General features: G+C 35.5%; 1 protein-coding gene across 1 annotated transcript; it reads right to left on the reverse strand.

The window, feature by feature from the left end:
• Positions 1 to 994: 994 nt before the first annotated feature.
• Positions 995 to 24,423, reverse strand: LOC145771491 (small conductance calcium-activated potassium channel protein 2-like). The gene is made up of 11 exons (XM_082583183.1): positions 23,907 to 24,423; positions 18,866 to 18,949; positions 18,326 to 18,421; positions 12,577 to 12,717; positions 11,549 to 11,721; positions 11,042 to 11,146; positions 6,082 to 6,223; positions 5,272 to 5,382; positions 4,190 to 4,317; positions 2,860 to 2,929; positions 995 to 2,311 (listed from the first exon to the last, which is right to left on the reverse strand). The coding sequence occupies exons 1-11, from the start codon at positions 24,159 to 24,161 to the stop codon at positions 1,898 to 1,900; spliced, it is 1,719 nt and encodes a 572-aa protein (XP_082439309.1). The 5' UTR covers positions 24,162 to 24,423; the 3' UTR covers positions 995 to 1,897.
• Between the last annotated feature and the right edge of the window lie 831 nt (positions 24,424 to 25,254).

The raw sequence follows: 25,254 nt of genomic DNA on the forward strand, positions 1-25,254 counted from the left end.
TCTGGAACAGGTATTAGACTACGAAATGGATTTCCCTGTGAAATGCCTTTATGCAGTACAGAACTGCGGGATTTGAAAGCACAGCTTACAAACAACACCACAGTAAATCTTTACCAAACCGACGACTCACAGCGAGATCAACAATATCGCTACCTATCGTGTCAATCACATCCTTGGCACATGCACCCATTCAAAGTCAGCGCTATTGTTAAAAGTCTTTCCCTTTTTGGCGACTTATTTTTAAACGCTAATCGTGAGAGCTTTTACTGCAAGACCATGTGAGGGAACGGCTGTGCTTCCTTTTCCTTGGTCTCCCTTTGAATCAGCGATTAATTTCGATTTTTCAAAGTCAAGTGTTCACCTGTATTTTATCTTGATTATTTTTTTATTAACCTTTCCATAGGAGATGTAAGAGAAAAATTACTTTTTATGCTAATAATTCACAAGCGTTGATTTCAATGGTATTTTTTGTAAAGCTAAACAGTTGACATGGAGTATTCGTTTGAACTGCAATATTGCTTTACATATTTTCATGCAGCCTACTTGAAATGATGCGTAAGGTTACTATGCTGAAGCTGAATGAGTAAACTTTAGAAGGTTTCCTATACTTCAAACGTAAAACTTAGGACAAAAAGGTTGGGCAAACCTAATCTAGAATCTAGTGCCGGCAGTTGAAAACCAATTTCATACGGTACTCTTCTAGTGAGGTGTAAAATCTTTGACTGACTACATATAATCTGGACCATTTTTAACTTAAACTCATACCTCGAGAAGAAATATACACCTTTATCTCCAGTGTAAAAGATTTGCAAGCCACAAGACACTAAAGTCGTTTTGAATGAAACTGTTTTATGAGTTCTAAGCTGTAGCCTATATGATGTAGGTTTAGCAATTGCTGAAACTTCTTGAAATTTGTTGTCCTTTTTATTTGGAGCGTTAAATTTACTAAGAATTTTTTTTAAAACATTAAAAAATTTATTGGCAGATTTGTGGAGATACAGTCCCTATTGCATTGCTTTAGAAATTTGTCTTGAGTTGAATTTTTTAGTTACTGCAAATCACTAAATTGTGATCGAGTTTCTTATCGAGTCTAAACTGTCAAAAACATCTTTTAGATTTTTATAACTGTTTAAAGTCAAATGAAACATCAATCAAAAGGTCAGCAAAGTTTGTTAAAAGCAACAAAAACAGCGGCGACGACAATAAAACGAAACGTTATTGTAAGTCTGGCTTAACATGTAGATTAAGTCACAAAAAGAACCTCACAAAATGAATATCACAATTCTTTATCTACAATGCAGTGTTGCAAAATCATAATACTTTACATAATTTATTGCAATCAAAATTGCATTTTTCTCTAAGGACAGAATAAATTTATGCAGATTAAAATACTAGAAAAAAGATCAGATTTGAAAAAGGATTTAAGCTTCTATACTTTTGCCAAAGTAAAAATACTGAGATCGATAAGAGATCTACGTTACGTCTATTGTAGTCGTCCAGTGCAAAAGCTAAAAACCCAAGTTAAAATAAAACTTTTAAGCAGTGGTTGTTGACTTTGAAGGCAATTGCCACAAAATTTTGCAGAAAACAATATACCCAGCAAGATGTACTAACTTCATCAAAATTTAGCTTGGGCGAACAGTTTTATTTTATTTTTTTATATTTTGTAAACTGTCTGCACTTTCTTCCACCTCCATTTATGAATGAGACGTTTTAATATTTCAAAGAAACAACAATCGTCAAAGTTTCTCCTTCAAAGTATCATAAGAAAGATATAAAAACACGACTTGTCAGTGTGATGTGTAAGCAGAAACTTTTTTCAGGGATTCCTTGAAATATCTTTGCTCGCGATGCTTGCTTCCTTTGCTTCTTCAAATAAATAAATAGCCAAATGCGCTTATGTTGGGTTCAGTTCAATTGTCAGTGGTACATCAACATCCTTCTCTCTGGCTTCTTCAGTACTTTCGCTTAAAGGTTCTCCGGACATATTTAATTCTACTCCAGGAGAAGAGTCAAGTCTTGGATAATTTGAAATGTCACTCTTGGAAGAACTACTTCGGCCTCTATATTTTTCTCGCCTTCCATCCACCAGGATTTTTTGCTTATTTCGACTTGACCGTCGGGTGGCTGTAGAGAGTTCATTTTGGTTCTTGGCAAGCTGTGACTGCACAACAGTGGTGAGCATATCCGGCAGCTGCAAAATTGTTGTTTCAAGAGAAAATAACTTTTCGTTAATTTGTTGAACTTGTTCATCAACGATGTCATGTCTTGTTGAAATTTCGGAGAGCATTTCTGTGACTTTTATTTGCATCTGAAAACAGTATTTGTCAAATGCATTTCTTGAAACTAAACAATAAACAAACGTGTAACTGCATGGCACGGCCGGATTTTTTTTACTCTGATGAACAATTTTTCGTTAATATAACACTAAAGTAGTTGTGGAAGCATTGGCTGCTTGACACGTAATGACAACATGTAGATTTACGAAGTGAGTAAAGAAATTGTCTCTATTTTTACTGGTTTGACTCGAAGCAAGGTAAAAGTTGCCGAAGTACCATGGATTTGGTATGACGCGTAGTATTACTTAGTGGCCTAAAGCTACAAAATGCTACTCAAACCACTCTTGCAAAAAATTTCTAAACACTGCACTTTCAGTTTGGTAAGCTACATGCTTTTACTATTCAGCTTTGTGAATTTCTGCAAATCGTTGATACAAAAGAGAAACTCGTCGAACGCAAGCAACAGTTTGTGCAAAACTAAGGTTTATCACGTGCTGCCTAATGGGTATCTCAAAGTTAAACGAAAAATGTAGCTTGGTTCCATTGACTTAAATGGCGAACTACAGGATACAAGACAAACCTTTGCAAAATCAATAAGAGTGTTGGTTTGATCATTTAATTTTCGTTGTTCCATTTTGAAGCTTCTTAACCTGAACACAATAAAAAGATGCTTGAGATAGATCTTATGTTAGACCCACACAGAGTTGGATTGCTGTGTTAAAAATTTAAATTTAAAGTGTTAGTGTCTCCTTTCGAGTTGTTTTGGGGTTTCTTCACCATCAGATGGGAAGAATCTTTGTTTTTCTTAAAAACAGGTCCCTTTTTGAACACCAGCGCTTTTGGTAACGAGACAAAAATGATGAAAATCATAACTTTTAAACAGCTTGCAGTGGTTTCTTCAATATTAGATATTTAGAATTACTGTATTTAATTGTCCAAGAATAGTTATAAGCAGTCCAGACTAAAAAATCATTAATAAAATTTGACTTGTTTTACATTAAATTAATTTTGTAGTATTTTGTATTTGTGATGGGCATTACGGTAGGCCTATAACTTATATTCCTTTTTCTATTCAGTATGTATTAATAGAAGTGAACATTTTTTCTTTCCAATAAATATAAGAAATTGAGGCGGTTTGAAGATATATCAACATCTTAATTAACTCTGTGCAGAAATAACTGTTATGTTTTTTTGCAATAATTCAAATTTTAGTCTGTTTTGAAATGCAAACACAATGTCTGCATAGACTCCGCTTTATCAGCTGACTGTCCAACTATGACAGCTACCTTTGCGGCATCTGCGAGAATCTGTGATAACTCTCCTTTCAACGACATTGTGTGATAAGCTGTGCTTGTGTGTTTTAATGCGTTAAGAACCGCTTGGGTTAAATGATACATTCAAGTGAGTCTAACTTGTCACAGAGAAGCTATAAAGATAAAACAAAGACAATAAGCCTAGTGTGACTTTCTCTTGACCTTTCGCCACTTTGCAGCTATAGCCTACTTCCAAATGCAGAACAAAACTATTTTGAGAAAAGTTAATTTGATTCTGGCCTCTGTACAGTGTACATGCTGCTGAACTGTTATAAAATATTTTACTTTTTTCTTTTACACAGAAACAACATATAAATATCTCCACAAATTAAATTTCAAAACTGTCTGACGCTGTATGTTTCACGTGTTGAAAGGCAGGCAACAACTCCCCTAGGTGCCACGTCGCTGTTAGAACCAAGATAATCAACGTTCCGTGTGCATCTTGCTTGTTTTTATCACGTCTTGTGATTTGTCGTTGTAATGACAACACGAGTTCATGTTACGAAATATGGTAAAAATTTCATGTTTTGTTTTAATGGTAAATCAAGACAATCTTATCGTCAAATTAAGATTGCCCTTAAAAGAATTTCCACTTACTGATAAATAGCTGTTAAGAATTTTCGCTGATGCATTCTCACTTTTCTTGAGTCAAGTTTATTGGACAGTTTGGAATGTTTATAAATCAACCAGGTCTCTCGTAAAACGTTTGCTGCTGCATTTTTCACCTGCAAATAATAATGTGAGATGTTTCGAAAAAAGGAGATTTTGTGCAATGCAACTAAACAGTAAAGAAAGTCATCAGATCACGAGCACTAATATGCAGTTAAATAAGAGATAAATTTGTCCGTCAAAAAACAAATTCAACAACATGCGCATACTTTTAGAAAGTGCATGTTGTTTGTGAACTTGTCAAAAGCTACATCTTTGAAAGAGAAAAACAGTAAAAAAACCATAAAATAGTTCTAATCATATAGTGAAAAAAATTCAATACAAAGATGAGGACATCCAGGTAGAAACATAAGGGGACTGTCTGCATTTATTGCAGCATCATTGGGGATCTACCAAAGTGGATATAACATCAACGATATTTTTGCAACATTTGAAGCTAAAAAGCTCCTATTTTTGCCTTGTCGATTTAACTTCACATTTAACTTAACCACATCCATGAAGGAATTCTTCTAATAAGCTATTCCAACTAACATTTGGAGTTCTTTTTTCCGTAGCTTATAGGTTTTAAAACCTTAAAATATTTTAAAGCTTTCGTCAGCACATATTTCGTCAGCACATATTAAGCTTCGATAGAAATATTTTATTTTAAACAAATATCTAAGTTTTTTTTTTATGACAAAACCTCTCCAAAAAATTGGGCCAGCTACTAAACACGCATATCATTTTATAACATGGGGTAATGTAGCACTCTCTCCACAACAGTTTTAAGTCATGCATGTTGAAGTCATGACTACGTCAGTGAATGTATTTGTGACGTCATTATATCATGTCATTCGAATTTAACGACTTGGTCAGTGGGACTGTAACAATACGCTGCCAATACAGGATATCCGTATTGATGAAGCATTTTCACAAAGTTTTTTGCACAAATTATATACTGTATAAACAGTGGGTTCATTATTGTTGCACCGAGACTGCATTAGAAAACATAATAATAGAAAGATGCTCACCCTTTTCGAAAGCTGGGTATCCATCATGAAGTTATGCACATGCTTCTCAGCCTTTGTAAGTTCTAGTTTACGTGCTACCACAGCAACTACTAACGCCGTGCACCCAGCACCCTGAAAGGTACAAAAGCAGCTAATAGCAACAAAACATCATCCACTGTAAAAGGTAAAGGTGATCCCATACTTGATTCAAGGGTCGGGTTTGAGAAGACAAGGTTCTCATTGTACTAAGCCTTCAGCACTAAGGAGAGTAGGGTGGCCAGTTCCTTTCTCTCGGCAGCCTTTCCTGCAGCAATAATGCCCACCTAATTCATGCCTAACTTATACCGGTCCACTGTAGCCAATATCAATTTCTCGGCTACAAATGTTAAACTTATTTTACTTATCCATCTCTTGTGTAACAGTAAAAACTTGTGGATTATTTTATCTGCATAAACAAGCATAACTAAGCAAAAACACTACATTTAACATTATAAAACAAAAAAAACAATAAGCGAACGTTTTCGGCTATTCATATCGCCCTTTCCAGGCCTATCAAAAAAAAAATTGTAAAATAAATACTAAATTTCGAAGTCAACTCAATGCTTGTGATAACTGTATAAAAAAGTACCATTGTTTAGGATATCAGCTACGATTGTTCGTAATTTCAAATGATATCCACTGTAGATGAAATTTATTTTACCGTAAGATTATTTAATTCGAGGTTGTTTACAATTAAGATTTGTTGCGCAAAGGCAAAGTCTTGTACAACAAAAAGAAACAAAAAAAAACAAAAACAAAACAACAAACAGGGAATTTTTTTATACCACGCACCATAATTCCAGTTATCAGACATACACTTCGGCCACAGTACGTGTTGGGAACCACATCTCCATAACCAATTGATAGAAATGTAATCGATATAAGCCACATTGCATTGAGGAAGTTGCTGTTGACATTGTCAGCATCATGGTACCTGTAAACAGTTCATTAAAAATCTTACATCAGGAAAGGGTCAAAGAAGCGGTGAATGGTTCAAGACAATAGCTGTCAATTGATGATGCACATGATTTAATCGCGTCATTCAAATCACCACACAATAAACGTTCGTATTTTATCGCATCTACTTCTTTCTTGACCTCTGCTGTAATGTCATGGCACACGTCGGTTGTTTTGCTACGATGTTCCCAACTAAAAACAAGCAAAACCGAATACCGTGATAACGTTTTCACTTCACAAGAACATATCGTACAATGTTACATGCTATTTCGGTTTATTTCCTTGATATAAATTATGTCCAATGTAGCCTTCGTGAATGCGTGGTTAGCAAGTTATGTTACATTTGCGAAGAAGTTAACGAACGCAACAGTTATCAGATGTACAAACAAAATGCATGCAAAAGCTTGGTCTCAGCAGTTGTAAACCTGTCACCGGTAGGGAGCCTAGATCTTCAACACATTAGCTACATACTTCTTAAATACAAAGAACGTGTACAATCGCCAAGTCAGGTTTTTCCTTTAGTATCCCAGGGTTGACTGCTAAATATCCAGCAAAAAGATTGAGTCGAGAAGAATAAGACGATAGAAGTTAACAACTGTTTCATTTATTAGGATCTTTTGGACATGTTTTTGTGCTTCAAATTGTTATGTGACATTTTCACATCTGTTTCGTTTGAATTTTGCAAGCGAATTGACAATTTGTGGTTACAGATGGCTCCTACAGACAAGCAGACGCCGTACGCTTTTAGCACTTGGTGGCAATTGGTCTTGTGGCATTTCAATCATTCAGACATTGATTGTGCAAGTGTCCGATTTAAACCTACAGTCTGTTTAAGATGGAAGCAAACAGCAAAATGCTTTTTATTGCTATCGATTGTGGTGCAGCGGTTTTTTGAACCTTATTAAGTAGCCAAACCTTGATCTGCGCTACAGAAATCCAATGACTGCAAATACTGTACGTGCTTCATTTTAGGTGACCGTGGATATTTTATTTCCAACAAAGGGTTGAGTAATATTAATTTGCATCATTTCAACTTGACCATTATGCGACGACAGTAAGCGAATATTCATAAAGAATCGACGTTGGTAAGCGACAATGCAAATCAGGTTTAACGATCTTACAAACACGTATTGAATTGTGGCATGTGTGTTTGGATATATGTTTAAATGAAATTTGTGTGCATTTAATTATAATTTAAATGATGATAATAATGTTAAATTTTTGAATTTAATTTGAATGAGGGGCATATCTTTTCGGGACAGGCGTTGAAGTGTCTCAGCAATATCCAAAAGAGAGTAAAAATATTCCGCTTAACCATTTACCAATGGATCGGGATATTTTCCTTTTCCTGCGAGTGCGAGGCTGAAGAACAGACCTCAGACCACATCATAATAAACCGCCTTATGTTTTGTCCAACATTCGGGATAGAAGGCCCGCGTGGTTGGATGACGAGACCAAAGATTGACATCTTTGGAAATCTCCATGGCCACCTGGAGATGCGGCCTGATTTGTCACATTTTACAAATTTTGATTACAGCTACTGCTAGTGCTTGACTGACATTTTTTGAGATGTTTTTACTTTTTGCGGTTTCCTAATGACATAAAACTTTTTGTTGCCTTGGGAAAGTAGTAGCAAATCGTCACCCTCATAACAAAACTGCCTAACTCACTTTTTGACAGTTTTGAGATTTTCAGCCCAAGTCACTGGTTTTAACTTTAGTGATGCCTGGAAAAATGCTCAAGACGCTTCACACTCACTAAAGTACTGTAGGCTACTTTTTTTGCAAAAATTCGTTAATAAAAACATTATCTTTGCGGAAGTTTTTTGTGTTTTTCTCAAAAGCTAAAAAAATGAGTTAGGCAGTTTTGTTATGAGGGTGACAAAATGAGAAAAAGTAAGTTGAAAAACGCAAAATCAGACTGTTATTGAAAATTAACAGTCTGACTAAAATCTTTGAAATCAAGTTTTCTTTGTTTTTGAACATGTGAGGATGTTAAAACCTATTGTGTCATCTGGGGAAAAGAATAAAGAAAGCGTAAAAATCTAATTTTTAGAAAAATTTATTTAAACGTTCGCCCAAAGTTAGAAAAACCTGAAATTTTCTGCAAAATGTGACAAATCAGGCCGTATCTTTAAGTGGCCATGAAATCTCACTGGGTAAGAGGGAAAAATATACTGACAAGCTGGACTGATGAAAGCCGAAAGGTTAGGCCCAAACAAAATAGACGAGAATCACTTGGCCAAACTGATAACTGACGAATAGCGACGATTAGACTCAACAACCGCGTCTTTCACCACTGCGACAAATACACATCACACTGCAGCCCAGCAGAATAAATCATTGCATGCCTTTGATTTCAATCGCAAATCCATGTTTATTAGTTTAATTAAGCGAAAAAAAGGAAGCACTGTATCGATTTATATTATGACATGTGTTGTTGTGTTTCTTTTAGCTTTCGCGTTTTTATACCATTGAAGAAAAAGTGGAATAGCTCACCATAAACCCAATATAGGCATTAAGCAAGGTATCATCTACCAGTTAAAGATTCAACTATTGCAACAATTAGTTGTTTACAGGCGCGGATCTAAGAGTTTTTTTTGGGGGGGGGCCAGAAAATTTGAAAATGAATTAAAAAGTAATAAAAAAGAAAACAAAAATGAACAATCAGTGGCGTAGCGAGGAATTTGGGGGGTTTTGACGGCGTGTTCGCCAAAGACGACACCCAGCGGCGGGGGTCTGGGGAGCCTCCCCAGAAAATTTTGAAAAATTACTTTGAATTTGGTGCATTCTGAGAGCATTTTCAACAAAAATATGGGTATAAATATTCCTGTAAAATGGTGCTGTCCGGTGGCATAGCAAAAGTATAAGATCATGTTTTCTTCGGCATTTTTTGTGATGTGCAAAAAAATGCACATCCCTCACATAAATAACGAATAAAAGTCATTCGCCGTGTCTTTATCAGCAGTAGCCAAATAATGATTAGCCTCAGCCTACATCTGCGATATATAAAAAAAGAAAGTGATACTTACAAATTCATTTTGACTATAAACTAACTAAAAACGACAGTTCTGAACCGAACAGCAGAGATCCAACAATTGCCACAAAAATAGTGAAAAGAAAATAACTCGGGGAGAAATAAAATAGAGACGTAGATATAGTGCATAGTCAAATCGAATTTTAGTTATCACCTTTTCTGTTGATATTGCAGATGTGTCATTATTCCATTATGACCGATGAGGATACAACGATGTGGTGAAAACGTTCGTTGTTTTTTACTTGTTTGTTTATATTTTGCAATATTTTCTTTTTGCTCAAACAAAAGTAAAACAAAAAATATGTTTAACAAAATGACGTCACTAAGTTTTATATGGCCATTCATAACTGCAAGAGAAGCTATCAATCAATTGATGATTCATCTTTGAATTGAAACTAACAGTTGAGACAACATAGTGTTTTTAATTATCAAGGTTAATGCTTATTAAAGTTGCGACATGTTCCGTTAGGTATAAAATCTTTTGCAAACTACATCTTAGTCATTTTAGTCATCTAACTCTTGAGTCGGTTATTGTGAAGAAAAAAGCGCTTTACCTGACTATCAGCACAAGGCTGAGCACTCACTAGTACAGTGAGCAATACCCTTGTCTCGAATACCCTCGTGTCAAATACCCTCGATTACCCTTGTGGTATGAGTTAGTGGTGTGATACTAACGAGTCCGCAGTTTCATGAGCGAAACACGGCGTTTATCTCTGTCAATTATTGTCACAATCGGTAGCCGTGAAACATTGAGTTGGTTGTGTTGGCGTTTTTGGGTCAAACAATTTGCTACTTAGCAAAATAAAGAAAGAGTTAAAAGTTGTGATAAAAACACAAACTAAGCTTTCTGTATAGGCATAAAAGTTAAAAATTCAAACTTCAAAGAGATCTAATTTACAGTAGTTAAATGAATTAAATAAAAAAATCAATGACAATTTAATTTTGTGTTGTAAGTTTCCAACATAATGCATTTCGTGGAGGAAGAGACCCTGTTGTAGCTCTCATGAGGCATCCTAGTTACAAAAGGTTTACCACAAAAGTTAACATGTCAAAACGCCCAATTTTAAAAATTAACTAAACCAAAAGATAAAAACAAACTATTCATAATCGAAACAAAATCTTATCGACTTAGCTAAAAAAAGTGAAATAAATTTATTGTAGTGCTTGAATAACATTTATATTTGTAAGGCCTTTGGAGGAGTGGTTTAGAATGCCATAGCATCCATTGACAAATCGTAGAAATTTGTCAGTTTGGACTATACGTTGGTTTAGTTCTTTGGTGCAGTCTGTTGTTAAGTTTTAGAGATTTGAAACAATTTTAAAAATCGATAAAGACGTTTTGCGTAATGGCATACACTAATTTTTCATTTTAAAACCCAATAGCCTAAGGCAACAAAATCGACATTTAATAATTTAAACAAGCTTGTCCTATACTAATACAGCGTAACTCTCACTTACTCGGCATCTCTTCGACTGTTCTTTTTCTTAACTGATCATGTTTAAAAAGCACAAATATGGAATGAAGGAAATAATTCATTTAACTGGCTTATATGATTATAATCCCAGAGGAAAAGTAACATGAGGAAATGTCAAAATTTTGAAGTACACGTAATTTGCCAACATAGAAACGTGTTTGAAAAAATCTCAGAAAATAACGTTTAAGCAACGCTTGTTAATCAAAAAGACAACAAAAAGTAACATTTCTTCACACTTTGTAACACGTAGACCTAGCCATTGCATTGACTGATCAAATACCTACCTCTCACAGGCACGAATAGTCCAAGCGGCTATGATCCACAATGAGATGCTAAACACTAAAAGAACTGTGCCTGGGCAGATTGTCATAAGTGTCTTCATCACAAATCTAAGAAAAATAATTGTTATCTAGCTTTCAGCGATCGGTTGTATTTGCGTAAGTAATAATATAGGTGAGGAAAATGGAATTGTTCACCATCCCTATTTCATAATATGGTTCGTCTGCGAAAGTGGAAAGTCCTGATGTTGATCCTTGTCGAGCAATTGACTGGAATCTTATATTCCATCAGAAACGCAGTCAAAAAATTACGGCTTGAAGTGCTTAACTGAAGCGACTTTCCCAAAAGGAGATGCTCGTTGTTTCACTCCATAAGTAGCCTATACAGTTCTCCATTATGTTTTTGAAATGTTTAAATCAACGATATCTATCCAATTTAGATAAATAAGAAGCTTCCAACAGTAAATATTTTATAGGCTATTCTGAAAAGAAAAAAAAAACATAAAAACTAACCGAGTGTTAAAGTTTATCTTATTCAAAGCTCCTATACTTCTGGAAGATGCGTCGGTGAAGAGACGACTGTGAAGAAGCATCACTCTTGCGATAAGATATAGACGGAGGAACATAGGGATTGACAACAAAATATCAACATCAGCCAAAGTTGTTGTAGTCGTACCAGAAAAAGCCTACAAAAACATGCACTGTACAAACTAACGATCACATTGACTGCCATGTATAACACATGTGATGTATGAGGGGTTCATGTGCTGGACACCAGTATAACATTCGATGTTGACGAGCTCAGTCTCATGGGCAAAACACGGTGTCTATCGCTGTCAGTTCTTGCGACAATTGGCTGCCGAGAAACATATGTTATACACTTAACTTTGCATACAGCACTTAGTATATCATTGTTGTTAGATAGCAAAGCCTTTTTCAATGCTTTGTGAATGTCCGCATACGCGTAAGTAAGGAGTATATCACTGGCGTCTGACAATATAACTAAATTAAATAAAAAAAGATTATAATTACAGCTGCATAACATAATTATGTGTTATACGACGTTGGTGACAAAATTTTAAAACTACGTATGATTTGTTATAATCAATAATAAATGGTTAACAAATGATCGAATAATAATGGAAGCAGTCAGCAGGTGTAAGTCACATCAAAACTCCTAAAAAAACAATCTGCAAAAAAAAAAATATTTCGGCGCCTTGAAAATTGTTTTGAAAATACTCCTGGCATGTAACGTGACATACGTAATTTTTTTTATAAATAAAAAATTTAGATTTGCTACGATAAAAAAAACACTGATGTTTTTCTTAAAGGTATAAATTAAAAAAAAAACCTAAACCTAACTATCCAGAAGTTTCGAAAATAGCTTGCCATTATTTAAAAAAAAGATGCGTGTGAATGGTAGACATCCAGCCTATCTGACCCAATACCAACACGTCCCAAGACTATTGTTGCCTATATGAGCCAATAAATGCACACCCAATAGCAAAGAAATTAAAGCACCTACATAATTTATTAAATACCTGCCTAGCCGTCCACTGAAATGTGTAAAATCCAGGGATAGGGTGAATGGCACAAATCGCAAGCTCAAGTACAATGAAAAGAACTCTTTCACAATTCATGGCAATTCTCCAATCTTCTGCCCCATTATCAATCATAAACAACTGCAAAAGACAAAATTATTTCATATATTAATGACACAGTGTCGTCGTATGCACGCTTACGCCCGGTGGTTAAAGTTTTGGATTAAGTGGACGGAAAGACAAGGAAGCCAATCTCTGTGTCCATCTTCAGGTATGCTGCTATGTTTGTTAAAGACACAGCCGCATGCTCTTGAGCGGTGTCGAGCCGGCACTTGTTTGTTTGTTTGTTTATCTTTATCCTGCATTGCGGGAAAGCGGACTTGAGCGCTATGCATCGGTGTACGCCTTCCGACGTACACCTGACCCACGCTGCAGCCGACGGCAATGTCTTTTCCGGTTGTCTACTCTACTTATGACTTAAATTTGGTACTACCCATTACTCGAAATCGATCACTGGGTAGAGGCAATTATCGTAAAGTTTCTTGCCCAAAGAAACAACAGCACCCTTTCAAATGCCGCACCAGGGCTCTCAGCAAACGTCACGTGATGTCACATTGACGCTGGATACGTATAAAGAACTTTTGATCCATTGACGTAAGCCTGGCAACCAAGGTTGACAGTTTGAAGTGTTATCTTATTGTGTGAGATGTTGCCACCAATTCACTCGGTGCCCCTAAATTGAAAGCTGTTTGTCAAGCACGCTGCTTATCTGCACACTGCAAGAGTTGAACCATCACCACTGATCCCCCATTTCTTGGTTAGATATCCAGAATATTATCGATTTAGCCATCGGGGATGACAACTTATAACACAAACAGATAAATATTTTTCATGTTAACAAAAACTGCACTTTCAACAATAAGCATTTAAAGCAAAATATGATAGTCTTGTATCAGTTTTTATTCAAACATAGGTCTAACTTTTATATGTAAATTTTGCAGTAGACTGCAGATTAGAATCAAAATTATTCATCAAATGTACAGTAGACGCAATTTTTAATAAAAATGTCTTATTAATATATGAGTGTAGCATTGATCATGTTTACAATTCAATATACTGTACATTAGCAGAGCAATCCATAACTCTTCTATGTTAAAATGTACCATTTCCATACCAAACATATCAGAAAGATGCCACAAATACTGCATGAATGTCTAAAACTGAAAATAAAACCGTTTGTTTTAAGTTTAAGATTATTTTTGGCCATAGAACAACGCTTGGTGAGCATTTGACTATCAAAACTATAACTGCTTTTTGCTGACACTTTGGAAGTCAAGAGACCAATAACCACTTTATCGTAAGAATATAGCTATCCAATCTGAAGCTCTGCAAATGTCACTGTAGAACCTTGGGTCGACACAGTCGGCCTCTCTTGGTAGTTAACAATGTCTGGTTATGCGATTTTAAATCGTTATCTTAGAAGTGTTGCAAAGTTAATGCGATTTTTGTTACGTAGGCCTATGTTGTTTTGGGAAGATGCTATTTTTATGTTCTCATTTTTATTTGTTTCACAATTTTCATGATATTTTCAAGGGAAGCAGACACGGCTGTTTTACCTTTGTCTACTAAACAGAGCAGAAAGCAGGCGTGCCTTGAATGATGAGACTTCCCTGATTGTTCTTTTGGTATAGTCCGAAAAAAGGTTGGGAGTTCAAGGTGATGAAAGGATCGATCTTCGATTGAGAGGCTAAAACGACGATGATTTGACCTCCGTCGTGGCCAATAAAAATATACTGTCCTGCACAAGTGTGTTTCAGGACATGAACAGAATTGATTTGACATTGCTTGAGCGCTAAATGTACGCTACGTTAAAATATTTGTGAGACTTACTGTAGAAGCTGATTGTCAGTTGAAGATCAGCATAACCTTTGAGTCCTTGTGCCAGTGTAAAGTGCAACTGCTCACCAATTTACAGACACGGACACTTTTCAAATAGCCTGATCGACTAGCAATAAATTTGTACAAACTATGTCCGATATATAGTAGTAACAACCAGTTTTTTGACAAAGCAAATCGTCAAATTTTGTTGCTGAGATGGTTTGTTAGCTCTAGTTTTACAGTGAAAGCGTCATTTCAATTCAGTAACAGAAATCTGAAAAGATGGATTTTTTATCAACAATTTTTAGTTCCTGCGACTATATTGATGGTTATCGATTTTACATCAAGCAATATTTACAAGTATCAGACCGATATTAACTTTCGACGAGTTTTTCTAATAAGAAATCGCAATGCGAATGCAGTCAGCTTGGGGTAAACTAATCATAGAATAAATAAGCTTTGAACTTTCAACCGAAAAAATACTTTTTTAATCACTTTTTGTAATATAGTTTAGACGGAGCAAAAGTATTTGGCTAACTATGACATTGTGCAGAAAACAAAACTAAGAAATAAAAAACTGGTCAAATTGTGAAATAAAAACCATTTTGAAAGTTGCAAACAATAAATAATTTATCTTGACCCAATGTGATCAAGAAGCAGATAAAGATCCCCAGCAGTAGACAACCTATCTGTTGTAACCGTGGCTTAACTTTAACAAATGTGGTTCTACATCTGACACTGAAAAAGCAAGATGTATTTCAACTGAATATTAGATTCCCCCAACTTCTTATCATAAGTAAGAAAATAACAGTTCTCAAAGATTTTTTTTTTCATCCGAAACATTAATATTGTTTATCATGGCGTTTATATTTTATTTATGTTTCTTTGAAAGCCGTGATGACTCTTTTAAAATCTCCACTGCAACGCCAAGAAATGTTGAAAACGTGCAGCTGCGTAAAATTTCGCGAACGCATTAACGTGAATAAAAAAATCTGAATATTTTCATTCTTGCATCACATAATAGCTGCAAATGTCACATCAGATGCACGTATCCTCCACCCTATCACTAGCCGCGTCTTCCGCAGCATATCCGTAAAACCCTTGATAAAAGCGACGCATTTTGAAACATGTAATGTATCTTTTGGTAACAAAATTACGACGCATTAGCCTTGATGTTACGTTAACCAACGTGTTTTAAAACGCAGTTAGTCGAAGTATGGTCGGTCGTAATGGAATATGCTTCAATAGAAGACCACGAAAAGATATCATCAACACACGTTTTAAAAATAACGTCAATTTAAGAAACCAACGTGTCCCAAGAGGCCTTAAACGTCAAATTCGACGTAATGATGTTGCTGCCGAAATGCCAACAAGGACAGAGTGTTACACTTATGACACGTATTTGTCAAAAGATAGATGATTTGGTGTGATTCAAAAACATTCTTGAAAACATAATCTGGTTTCGAAATTTTAAAATATTTAAAAATTCTACTTAACAAAATAATTAGCTAAAGATATAACAGACGCGGTTTACCTCCTCAAGGGATTTTGCGTTGAAGATTGTTTTTAATCAAATTAAATCTATATTGGGAGAGTAAATTTTGCACCATACTGTACAATTTATGAAGTTGCCAATAAGCTGCGTTAGGTTTTGAACGTCGTTGGCTATCGCTTACAGAGCCTTTCAAATTTCTCACATAGGGAAGTTTGTAGTTCTGCCAAAGTGGACGTTTAATAGAATTTTCTTCCGATTTACGTTTGGAACTTTTTTGAAACTTTTTCGACAAGCAAAACCATCCTGGAACTATATAAACATTTACTTATAAAGAGATAATTTTTATTGAAAACGCTTAGTGTTTGCAGCACTGACTATATCATCTTTGTGTCTTGAGAAACATTGTATGTATAAAAATGTAAGCAACACACAAAAACTTACTAACACAGAAAAGCCATGAAGCGTTTATGTTTTTAACAGGTTACAAATGAGTACATTTGAAATACTTTCTGAAAGACAAATGCCTTTTTAAGGTGTATTAAAAACCTGACTGAATGTCAACATACTGTACTCTTTGAATGTGAAATACCCAAAAGTTTTTGGTATTATAACTTACGATCTACATTTAAGTTCTAATCTTATCCTAATAGTACTATAACTGCTGTACATCGTACGAACGTAAATTTTGGATCACACACTGATACTAGTACCAGAGACTTTGTGTTCCGCAGCTGGCCAAGTCATTTACTTGAATCATCTTTTCTCTGTTTTGCGCTATTGGCTTTAGTGTGATACTTTACACGACCATGGCTTTCGAAAGAAATAAACGAGGCTATGTAAGTAATTGCTTTTCGCCTGCCTGTGTTAACAAGCTATCAAGCCAAATGTGTACGAAGTCATTTAATTTAATTAGCACCCTTTCATAAGAAATTACAACAAGCTTTCGAGTTTGTAAGAAAAGGTAATGCATGCACATTGCACAAACGTACAACTGCACTGGATGAAGTAATTCCATATAATTGTTACTGTTTTGAAATGAACATGGCATATGAGAGCCTACATAATATGAAGGTAAAGTGCAGCTTGGCTCAGTCAAATCAACTGATCCATTCATGTTTGGGGACGTAATTCTTTCGTAATGTATGAGCTGGATGAAATTCAACAAGATTGCAGGGATAAACACAACCGACCATCGCAAGTTTGCAAATGAAAAGTCATTTGGTCAAGGCGTGCGTACGTGCGTCACATATTGACGTTATTGACGTTCTGTGTTAGAATAATTTAATTTCAAGCGATTTAAGACGAACGTGAGTTTTTAACAATTGGAAATTTAATGATGCACCGATAAATTTGCCACCGAACGTACAATGATGAATAATGCATGTGTATAAAATGGCATTGAGCAGTAACCGCAAGACGGAAATGATTGCAGAAGCATGCGTATAAAATCAAATCAGCATATGCGCTTGCAAGCGTGCATTGCAAGCAAAAAATTCCATTTTGTTTTGCAACTTCTTATCCAATGAGACTAAACCAGTCTCGTTTACCAAACTTGATGCTTCACTCTTTTGGGCTGAAATGAGTTTTCTGGTATTTTATTGCAACTGAGAAAGAAGATGTCAGATCTCTAACGCAGCTTCACAAGCCGATTTTTGTCGCACAAAAACGTTGTGCAACGTAAAATGCACTCTGTTACAACCTTTGTCCAAATGTACTTGATGCCACTTCATTTCGTGGATTAGTATCCTAGCTTATCTACAGTAGAAACTCTTATATGGATGATATTTTTTCTGCTATCGGTTTCACAAAATGAACTGAAATTCTAAATCAATTGTTTATTTTTCAGACGGAATAAAAAACGAGTAAATATCAAACAAAAACTCAATAAGTTCAGCAAGAAACAACTCTTTCACAACCTTGTTTTAGGTTGTTTGGTGTCTGCTCGGCTTGCTGTAGTCCATGCAGTAGTTAGATAAAAACAACTATCTCAGCTTTAGTATATCAGTGGGTAATATGTCAACAAGCCAAATCAACATGTTAGATTGTTTAGGCGTAATTTTAATGAATCGAACTTGTGTTTCAGAAATATGTAGGTAGCCTACTTAATTAGAGCTGAAATAACATCGAAAAACGTTGCTTGAGTCAACATTATGTGTCGGCTGATGAATGATCTTGACAACGCTGATGTAACTTCCGATATCATGATTAAAACCCAAATTATCAGGTTAAGTGAGTTTGCTCTGGAGTCTTTTAATCCTTCTTGCGTGGTCCATGCAGGCAAGGTGGACAAATCAAAGACGCTTTACCAATCAGACCTTCATTTAACTTCAGTTTGAATCTGTCAAACGTGACGACGTCCACCTTACGTTTTCTCACCTGAACTTCTCTGACGTGAAATCCAAGCACAAGGGCCATCAGCGCCAACGTTGTCAAAGAAATCAAGCACTTCAATGCCAAGGAAAAGTATGTTGCCTAAAAATGACAAAAGCAGAAATGACAAGGATTGATTCGTTTTATTTCGGAAAATGTTTAATGAATTATTCAGGTTACTGCGAGTTAACCCACACAATGCAGGATTTTAAGATTCCATTTGTGAAGCGCTTTTAACTTTGCAGACTAATTTGGTGTACGAGGTTCATAAGTAAAGTGAAAGGCTAACTGAAGCGGAACTGTTGCCTTTGCGAATCTATGGATTCGACCACCTTTACTTGCAAAAAAATATTCCGTCAATCTATAAATTATTGATAAACGTTTTGATCACACTTGAAGCATTTTTAACGATCGGTTTAGATAAAATAACAGTAAGCAACAAGTATATCATATTAAAAATTGTCATCTGGTGATGCTTTTTCTCAATACCGCAGCGGAAACTATTGGAAGTTTGGTGTGCATCTTTAATCATTCAAACAAGATTACCTTCCAAGCACATTCCTTCAGTAAAGTCCCAGTCCAAGCTTTTAATACTTGATCACTGACATCACATTGCAGTAGGTTTCCATTCTGTAAAGTACAAAATAATGTATCTGAAGTTAGCATCTAATCCGCGCAGCAAGTTGTGTGGCAGTATAGGACAGAAAATTTAGTAAGGCCTAAAATTTACAAGTACATGCAGCGAGTTTTAGTCTGCGGTGTAACTCAACCCAATAGCCAAGATATGAAAATGCTTCATGAAGGAGTAACGAAAAAAGATTTTGCTTTTCCAATTCTGTGGTTCAATTTCGTGGTGCATCACCAATCAGATGTGTTAAAAGTTGACGAAACAATTCTCATCCATGCAATAAATCGGAGTTTGTAATGAACTTGTGAAAATGATTGTTGAAGAAAATTAGATAAAAAAATAATGATCTTGTATTTTGTAGCTAAAATTTTAAATGCATATCGTCTCGAGAGCTGGACAGTTATCGATCGTACATATTTCATCCAACTTTAAACCACCGAAGTCTACCAGACCTAATTTATGTACAAGTCTCCAGAACGTCATAGTCTTAGAAGAAAAACAACAAAATATATTTAGCAGCTCCATGTGCTCAGCTTTTTGTTAAGTCTTTGCATGATCAAGTATTCTACCGTTATAGCATTGAGATAAGTTCTCAAATAACTTTGGTAGCCTAAGAGGAGTAGCCTACGAAGGCTGCATCAAAATGTAGGCTAAGAAATACGTAAGCGGTGAAACAGAACGCCGCTATTTTTGGGCTTTTTTATATTCAACGAAGCCGTTTTGTTGATACTGTAGAAGATTATATAATATTAGAATGCATCCGTAAAGTTCGTAAAAATTCTCCTGGGGCTTAATTATGCAAGAAGACGTTGAATAAAGTTGTCTTTTCCGTTAGCGTAAGAAACATAGAGACAATGACAAAAAGTGTTGTAACAAAAATTCTACCTGGAAAAGCTAAAAGCTAACAGATTAATTTGAATATCATGCAGCAGCTGTTGTTAGCTGTACAAGCTCATGTACAATAGTAGGCTACCTCAGTTCAGTGTGTTTTTATTTCTGACCATCACAACGACAAAACAATATATGACAAACAGAGCAGAGGTCTAGAAAAGGTAGAAGCGACAAAACGCGGACGTTATAACGTGCATGATACCAAAGCAAAACAACCAGTTTAAAATATGGCACGGTCGCAACACCTCAACACTCCTCTACACTCCTACAGGCTACATGGACATCATGACGCCGCTGTGGTAAAGTAAAATTGTTTGCCTTGTCCAGGTTGTAGATGATACTTTAAATTTACTAGACTAGATGGCAAGGAAGCCAACCTTTGCATCCACTCTAAAGCTTGTCATTAAGAGTTTTGCCAAAGTTGTAGCTACGTGTTCTTGAGCGGTGTCGAATCGGCGACTTTCCTATAGTGTTGCACAAGGCTCTCACCCCTGGGCAATGCAGCCGACAGATGATCAAGTTAAATCTGTATAACTGGACTACAATCTACCATTGGATTAAGAAGAACTGTTCAAATAAATGATTTAAGATCTATGCAAAAGGTATTTTACCTTTTATATGGTTGAACTCTCAAAAGATGCTTCTGTCCTCTTTTCTCATCAAGTTGGGGTTGATGAAACAGTCTGCTCTTAATGAAATGTATGCTTTGGATATATATGAAAAAAGTTTGAAACCAAAAAAACGTGGAGATTAGACGTTTGAAATTGCGCACATAATTTTGAAAACACATGTTTAGAGGACAGGATAAGTTCAACACATTCTTTCCACTTAAACTAGAACTTAATTTTTTTCTACAGGGCCACAAGCTTACATCTGTGTGATTTTTCATCTGTGCCTTACAAAACAAATGCAAAGTATACACTGGTTATTTGCTGAAGTTTGGCTTTTGTTTGAAATTTTTGTTCGTGATTTCTGTGTTTTTTGCGTCCAGGAGCATAGTTTACTACACTGTAGAATGTAGATGTGGCTCTATAAAAGCGCTGTTATTATACTAGCCTACTATGTATCCACTTTTCTTGTGCATGACGTTGTCAGACAAGTTGGCGAGTGCTAAAAAATGATATGTAGGCTAACTAGGCTTCACAGTTAGAAACTATGCGTTTCTCATAAGTAAAAATATTCCTAAAGCTCTAATTGCATTAATTTAAGGGTTTAACTAGAACGAAAAATAAATTGCACATAAAAATAGTTACCCTATTAATTACCTACCCCAAAATCGGTCTTTCAAACCCCATAAAATTATTGAACAGTGCTTGTAATTTGAATTATGCATCAAACCATCGTGTTTACAATGCAGCACCCCTATATGTTCTATAAGCAAGCAAAGTGATCTTCATATTAAGAGGGCACTTGAGTTTATCAGGGATAAGCTATACATATTAACTTGCAAGAAAGACAAAACCATACATTGTAGTTACCAGCAGCAAGCTTAAATTACCAGAACAAGCTGACGTCACCAGCCGTTCTATTTAGCCTAGTGCTGATGTGACAGAAAGTATTGAGTGGAACCGATTAAGAACTTTCAATTGTGTAGAAATGTGATGTCAAAAGTTTTTTTACGGTAGGCCTATATTAATGGTTCTATACTGAATGGTGGAGCCAGTTTACACGAAAAAGTTTTGAGTAGTCTACAAAAAACCCACTAAATCACGTCTATCTATTTCAACCAGGACCAACCAATTCAGATTCAACTAGTGGTTACATTCGCTTGAAATTACGCTGCTTAAATCGTAAAATACATTTACGATTGCTTGGTGCGCGTGCCGAGAATAACGACATGACTGCTCCATTGTGGTTTGCAAGTGTATTCCCGATATTCAATGTTAAAAATTGCAACAAAACAGTAAATGATGCGAAATTTTTTAAGAAAACTTTATTTTCGGTAACCCGTTGCTCAATGCATAGTTGTTAAGTGATAAAAATGTTTGAATTATTTATTTGAAACTTTTCTATGCATGCTCAAATTCAATTGTGGTGTTTCTTATAAGTAAAAAAATTCTTGTGTTGCAATTCTACCAACTCGTCTGTATGAAATATAACAATTTACATGGAATACATACAATATAAAAAAGAATAAAAATATATTAATGTTTCATTTGTCATTTCATTTATAGACATTTCATGATAACCTCAAGATTCCATGATGGGATATTCTTGCTTCATAAAATCTTCAAAATCATAAATATATATGTTATTAGGTAGCCTGTTTGCATCAAAGTCGCAGCCAATTAGCATAGCAAAATTTTGAGAAAGTTGTTTGCGTTACAAAACTACATCGTGGGTTGCTTTTTGTCTAATGTTTATTTGCATTCAAACAACATCAAACTTTCCATGTAGCAAATGAGAAGCCCAGAAGATGACAAGATGACAAAAGCGTTGTTAAGTGCTTAAAGTAATGAAAAAAAGTTTTCCTGTTGGTTTGTACTGTATACAGTAGTGTAGGGTATAGATTTCTGCGGCTTAAAAGAATTAAAATTTAGTTTACAATAACACGAGCAGCTGCTGTTCAGCCAATTAAGATTATCACTTGCACTTTGAAGGTGATGCGCTGTAAATGATTAGGGATGGTAGGTTATCTCCGCAGTGAACAGCACTCAGCATTATTACTTCAATGCTCCACTACGGCAATTTAACATTAACTTTAGTATAATGCAATGCAGGTAATATTTCGTTCTGATTGGTTGAATCATGGCTATACGAGTAGAACGAAAAGATTCATCAAATGCAAAACTTCTTTAATTAATAATTTTTAGAAATGTGTGTCAATACAAATCGACTTTCCCACAAGCTCCAAAACAATTGTGTTTGGTATTGCTTACGTCTTTACTGCATTGTGTAGTGTAGAAACCGCATATTATTGTATTAAAAAATTTAAAGGGCCGTAAAACAGCTTTCAATGGCAACATATTCCAAAACAAACTCTCTTCTCCTGTATGTCAAATTCAAGATGTGACCTATGATTAAATTTAATAAATTTTATGTGTCTTCCGCTGAAAATGTGCGTAGGTGAGTCGATGTCACTGCTATTTGCGAGCGCTTGCATTAATTGATTGTCCAATAAGAAACATTAAAACATATTTGTTGACACATACACACAAAGATCAAACCGCTATGCTAAAGAAATTTCCTCAATTCAAGACATTAAAATATAGAAGTGTGGCCCAGTAGGGAATTTTTAAGAAAAGAGTGGGTGCCGTATAGTTCCGGCGAAGCAAAGCTAGAATGAACTTTGAAAAATTGAAGGACGAAAAATAAAAGACAGGCTATGTGTAAAGAATCTGAGAAATGCCAGAAAAATTTGACAAATTTACATTGTTCTGACCGCTTTTTGTAGTGTATATTTGCGGTTCAAAAATGCTTTTTATTGCACTTTATAGTTTATTTGATCAAATTCATCAATTAAAACTAGATTTTTGTAAAAGTTTGTGCTGAAATTTATTTTTGATAAAGTGTTGAGTTGCCTTTTATTGGTTCTAAGGGAGAGTGGGTAAGTTTCCACGGAATGAGACTTCAGAAATGTGACACAATTGTCTATTTTTGTTTATCAATTTTGAAAGGAAAGCTACAACTTTTCACTTTGCTATTTTTCGCAATGGTTTTGCAACACAATGAGCAAAAACTACTTGCTGCTTATAGCATGATTTAAACTAAATTGCGAATTGTAATAAATTGCAGCTTATCATAGATTGAGCTGGAGCCATATTTGGGTGTTCATCAAGAATATTGATTTTTCTAGCAATGGTTGCAACGTTCATGTGATGAATGCGAAAGTAAAAAAAACAGAAACATACAAATTTTCATTCACAAGTTTCCTTTCTTTCCTTAACACGTCCTTGCCACATCAGAAAAGAAACATACAAAATTACAATTATCGTTAAAAAGCCTTTGGTTCTTGAAATGAGAGGACTTTGAAATTTTTCACAGAATAAACTCTACAGTATACTCTATCTTTGTATGTTCATCACATGCAACAGTCTAATAGAATACAACAGAAATATAGAAACTTACCATATCTGCGATATTTCCCGAGGATAACTCCGTTTCAACGACCATTACAATAATTCCAAACATTCCAAATGCAAGAGAATAATCGCTAAGTCTCTTCCGTCTTTCAAATAACGTTCGCCGATAACCAAGCCTGTAGCCAATGTTCATAGTTTTGTTTTGGCTTATTGGAATGGATTTTCCTTGACGGTAACCGACAGCTTTTCCGTCAGTGGTTTTCGATACTGTTCTATCCATTGCATGCTGAGGTGTGTTCATTTCATCATACTTCAATTCTTTGTCACTTTGGCCTTCGAGCTCGTCAGAATTGAACTCTGGTGGGACAAGGTAAGAAGTTGTTAAGTCAGACTTTTTGAAACTGCTTGTAAGAGGAATAGATTCTGCATTGTCTTCATTGTAAATAGTGTCCGAACGGCTACTAGTTGTGTTTCCACGTGTAAAATGAGGAAAAGCGGATTGCACACCGTTGTGTTTTGCACTCTTAAGAGCTATCTCGGCAAATGGGTTAAGTTTATTTGAACTGCCTTGAAAATTTTCACTCGGTGTCAATGGTTTTGCTTCTGTTGAAGAAGATAGCACAGTTAGGCTTGTAGATACAGCCTCATTGCTTCGTGGATAATCAAGCAAACGGTCATATGAAGCACTATAACTATGCTGGACTCGTGGCTGTTCATATTTAAGTGGAATTCCATCAACTTCTGCTCTTCTTCGAAGAGAATTGCGGCTTTTACAGCTAATAGATTTTGAGACAGCTCTCAAATGAGGGGACGTTTGCACGTTCGGGGAAGATGGTGAACGTTTTCTAGGCAAACAATGTGTCTCATTTTGAAATGAAAACGTATTTCCGTTGTCTAAATTTGTCTCCTCTAAATTTGGATCGTCTTGAAAATGTAAAATTCCAGTGTCGTTACCTTGGACGTGGTTCGGTAACCTTGACAGGGGCTGCACGAAGCTGCATAATGGTTCATCTTGTTCTTTTTCATATGAATTGTTCTGACGAAGAAGGCTCCTTGTTGAGCTATTGATGTCTTTCTCGGAGCTTTTATTATTTTCTGAATTCGACATTGCCCCGGATACTTTTGATTGTCTTTTATGACCTACTTTATGGAAAGTGTTTTTCGGGTACCCTGGTAAATATAATCTTCGGTCTTCTAGAAACTGATCAAACTTTTGTGTGTCTTTGATACTTCTTTGTGAATATTTAGCAAAATTAGTTGTGACAAAGCTAGGTGATATACTATTGCGGTTAGTGTGTCCAACACTCTTAGTAAAATCACAGTTGCTTGAGTTCTCACTAAGCATAGAACCATATACGTCTTTTCGGCAGCTGATTCGAGAAAGACTGGGTTCG

Source organism: Aplidium turbinatum, chromosome 6 (genome assembly GCF_918807975.1).
Source record: "Aplidium turbinatum chromosome 6, kaAplTurb1.1, whole genome shotgun sequence".
Taxonomy (NCBI): Eukaryota; Metazoa; Chordata; class Ascidiacea; order Aplousobranchia; family Polyclinidae; genus Aplidium; species Aplidium turbinatum.

What these genes read in the sequence shown, in the direction of transcription:
- LOC145771491 (XM_082583183.1), bottom strand. Translation starts at nt 24,161, where the DNA reads ATGAACACACCTCAGCATGCAATGGATAGAACAGTATCGAAAACCACT. An exon ending in CGGGAAATATCGCAGATATG is followed by an intron (nt 18,950 to 23,906) that starts GTAAGTTTCTAT and finishes TGTACTTTACAG; the next exon opens with AATGGAAACCTACTGCAATG. An exon ending in TGAAGGAATGTGCTTGGAAG is followed by an intron (nt 18,422 to 18,865) that starts GTAATCTTGTTT and finishes TGTCATTTTTAG; the next exon opens with GCAACATACTTTTCCTTGGC.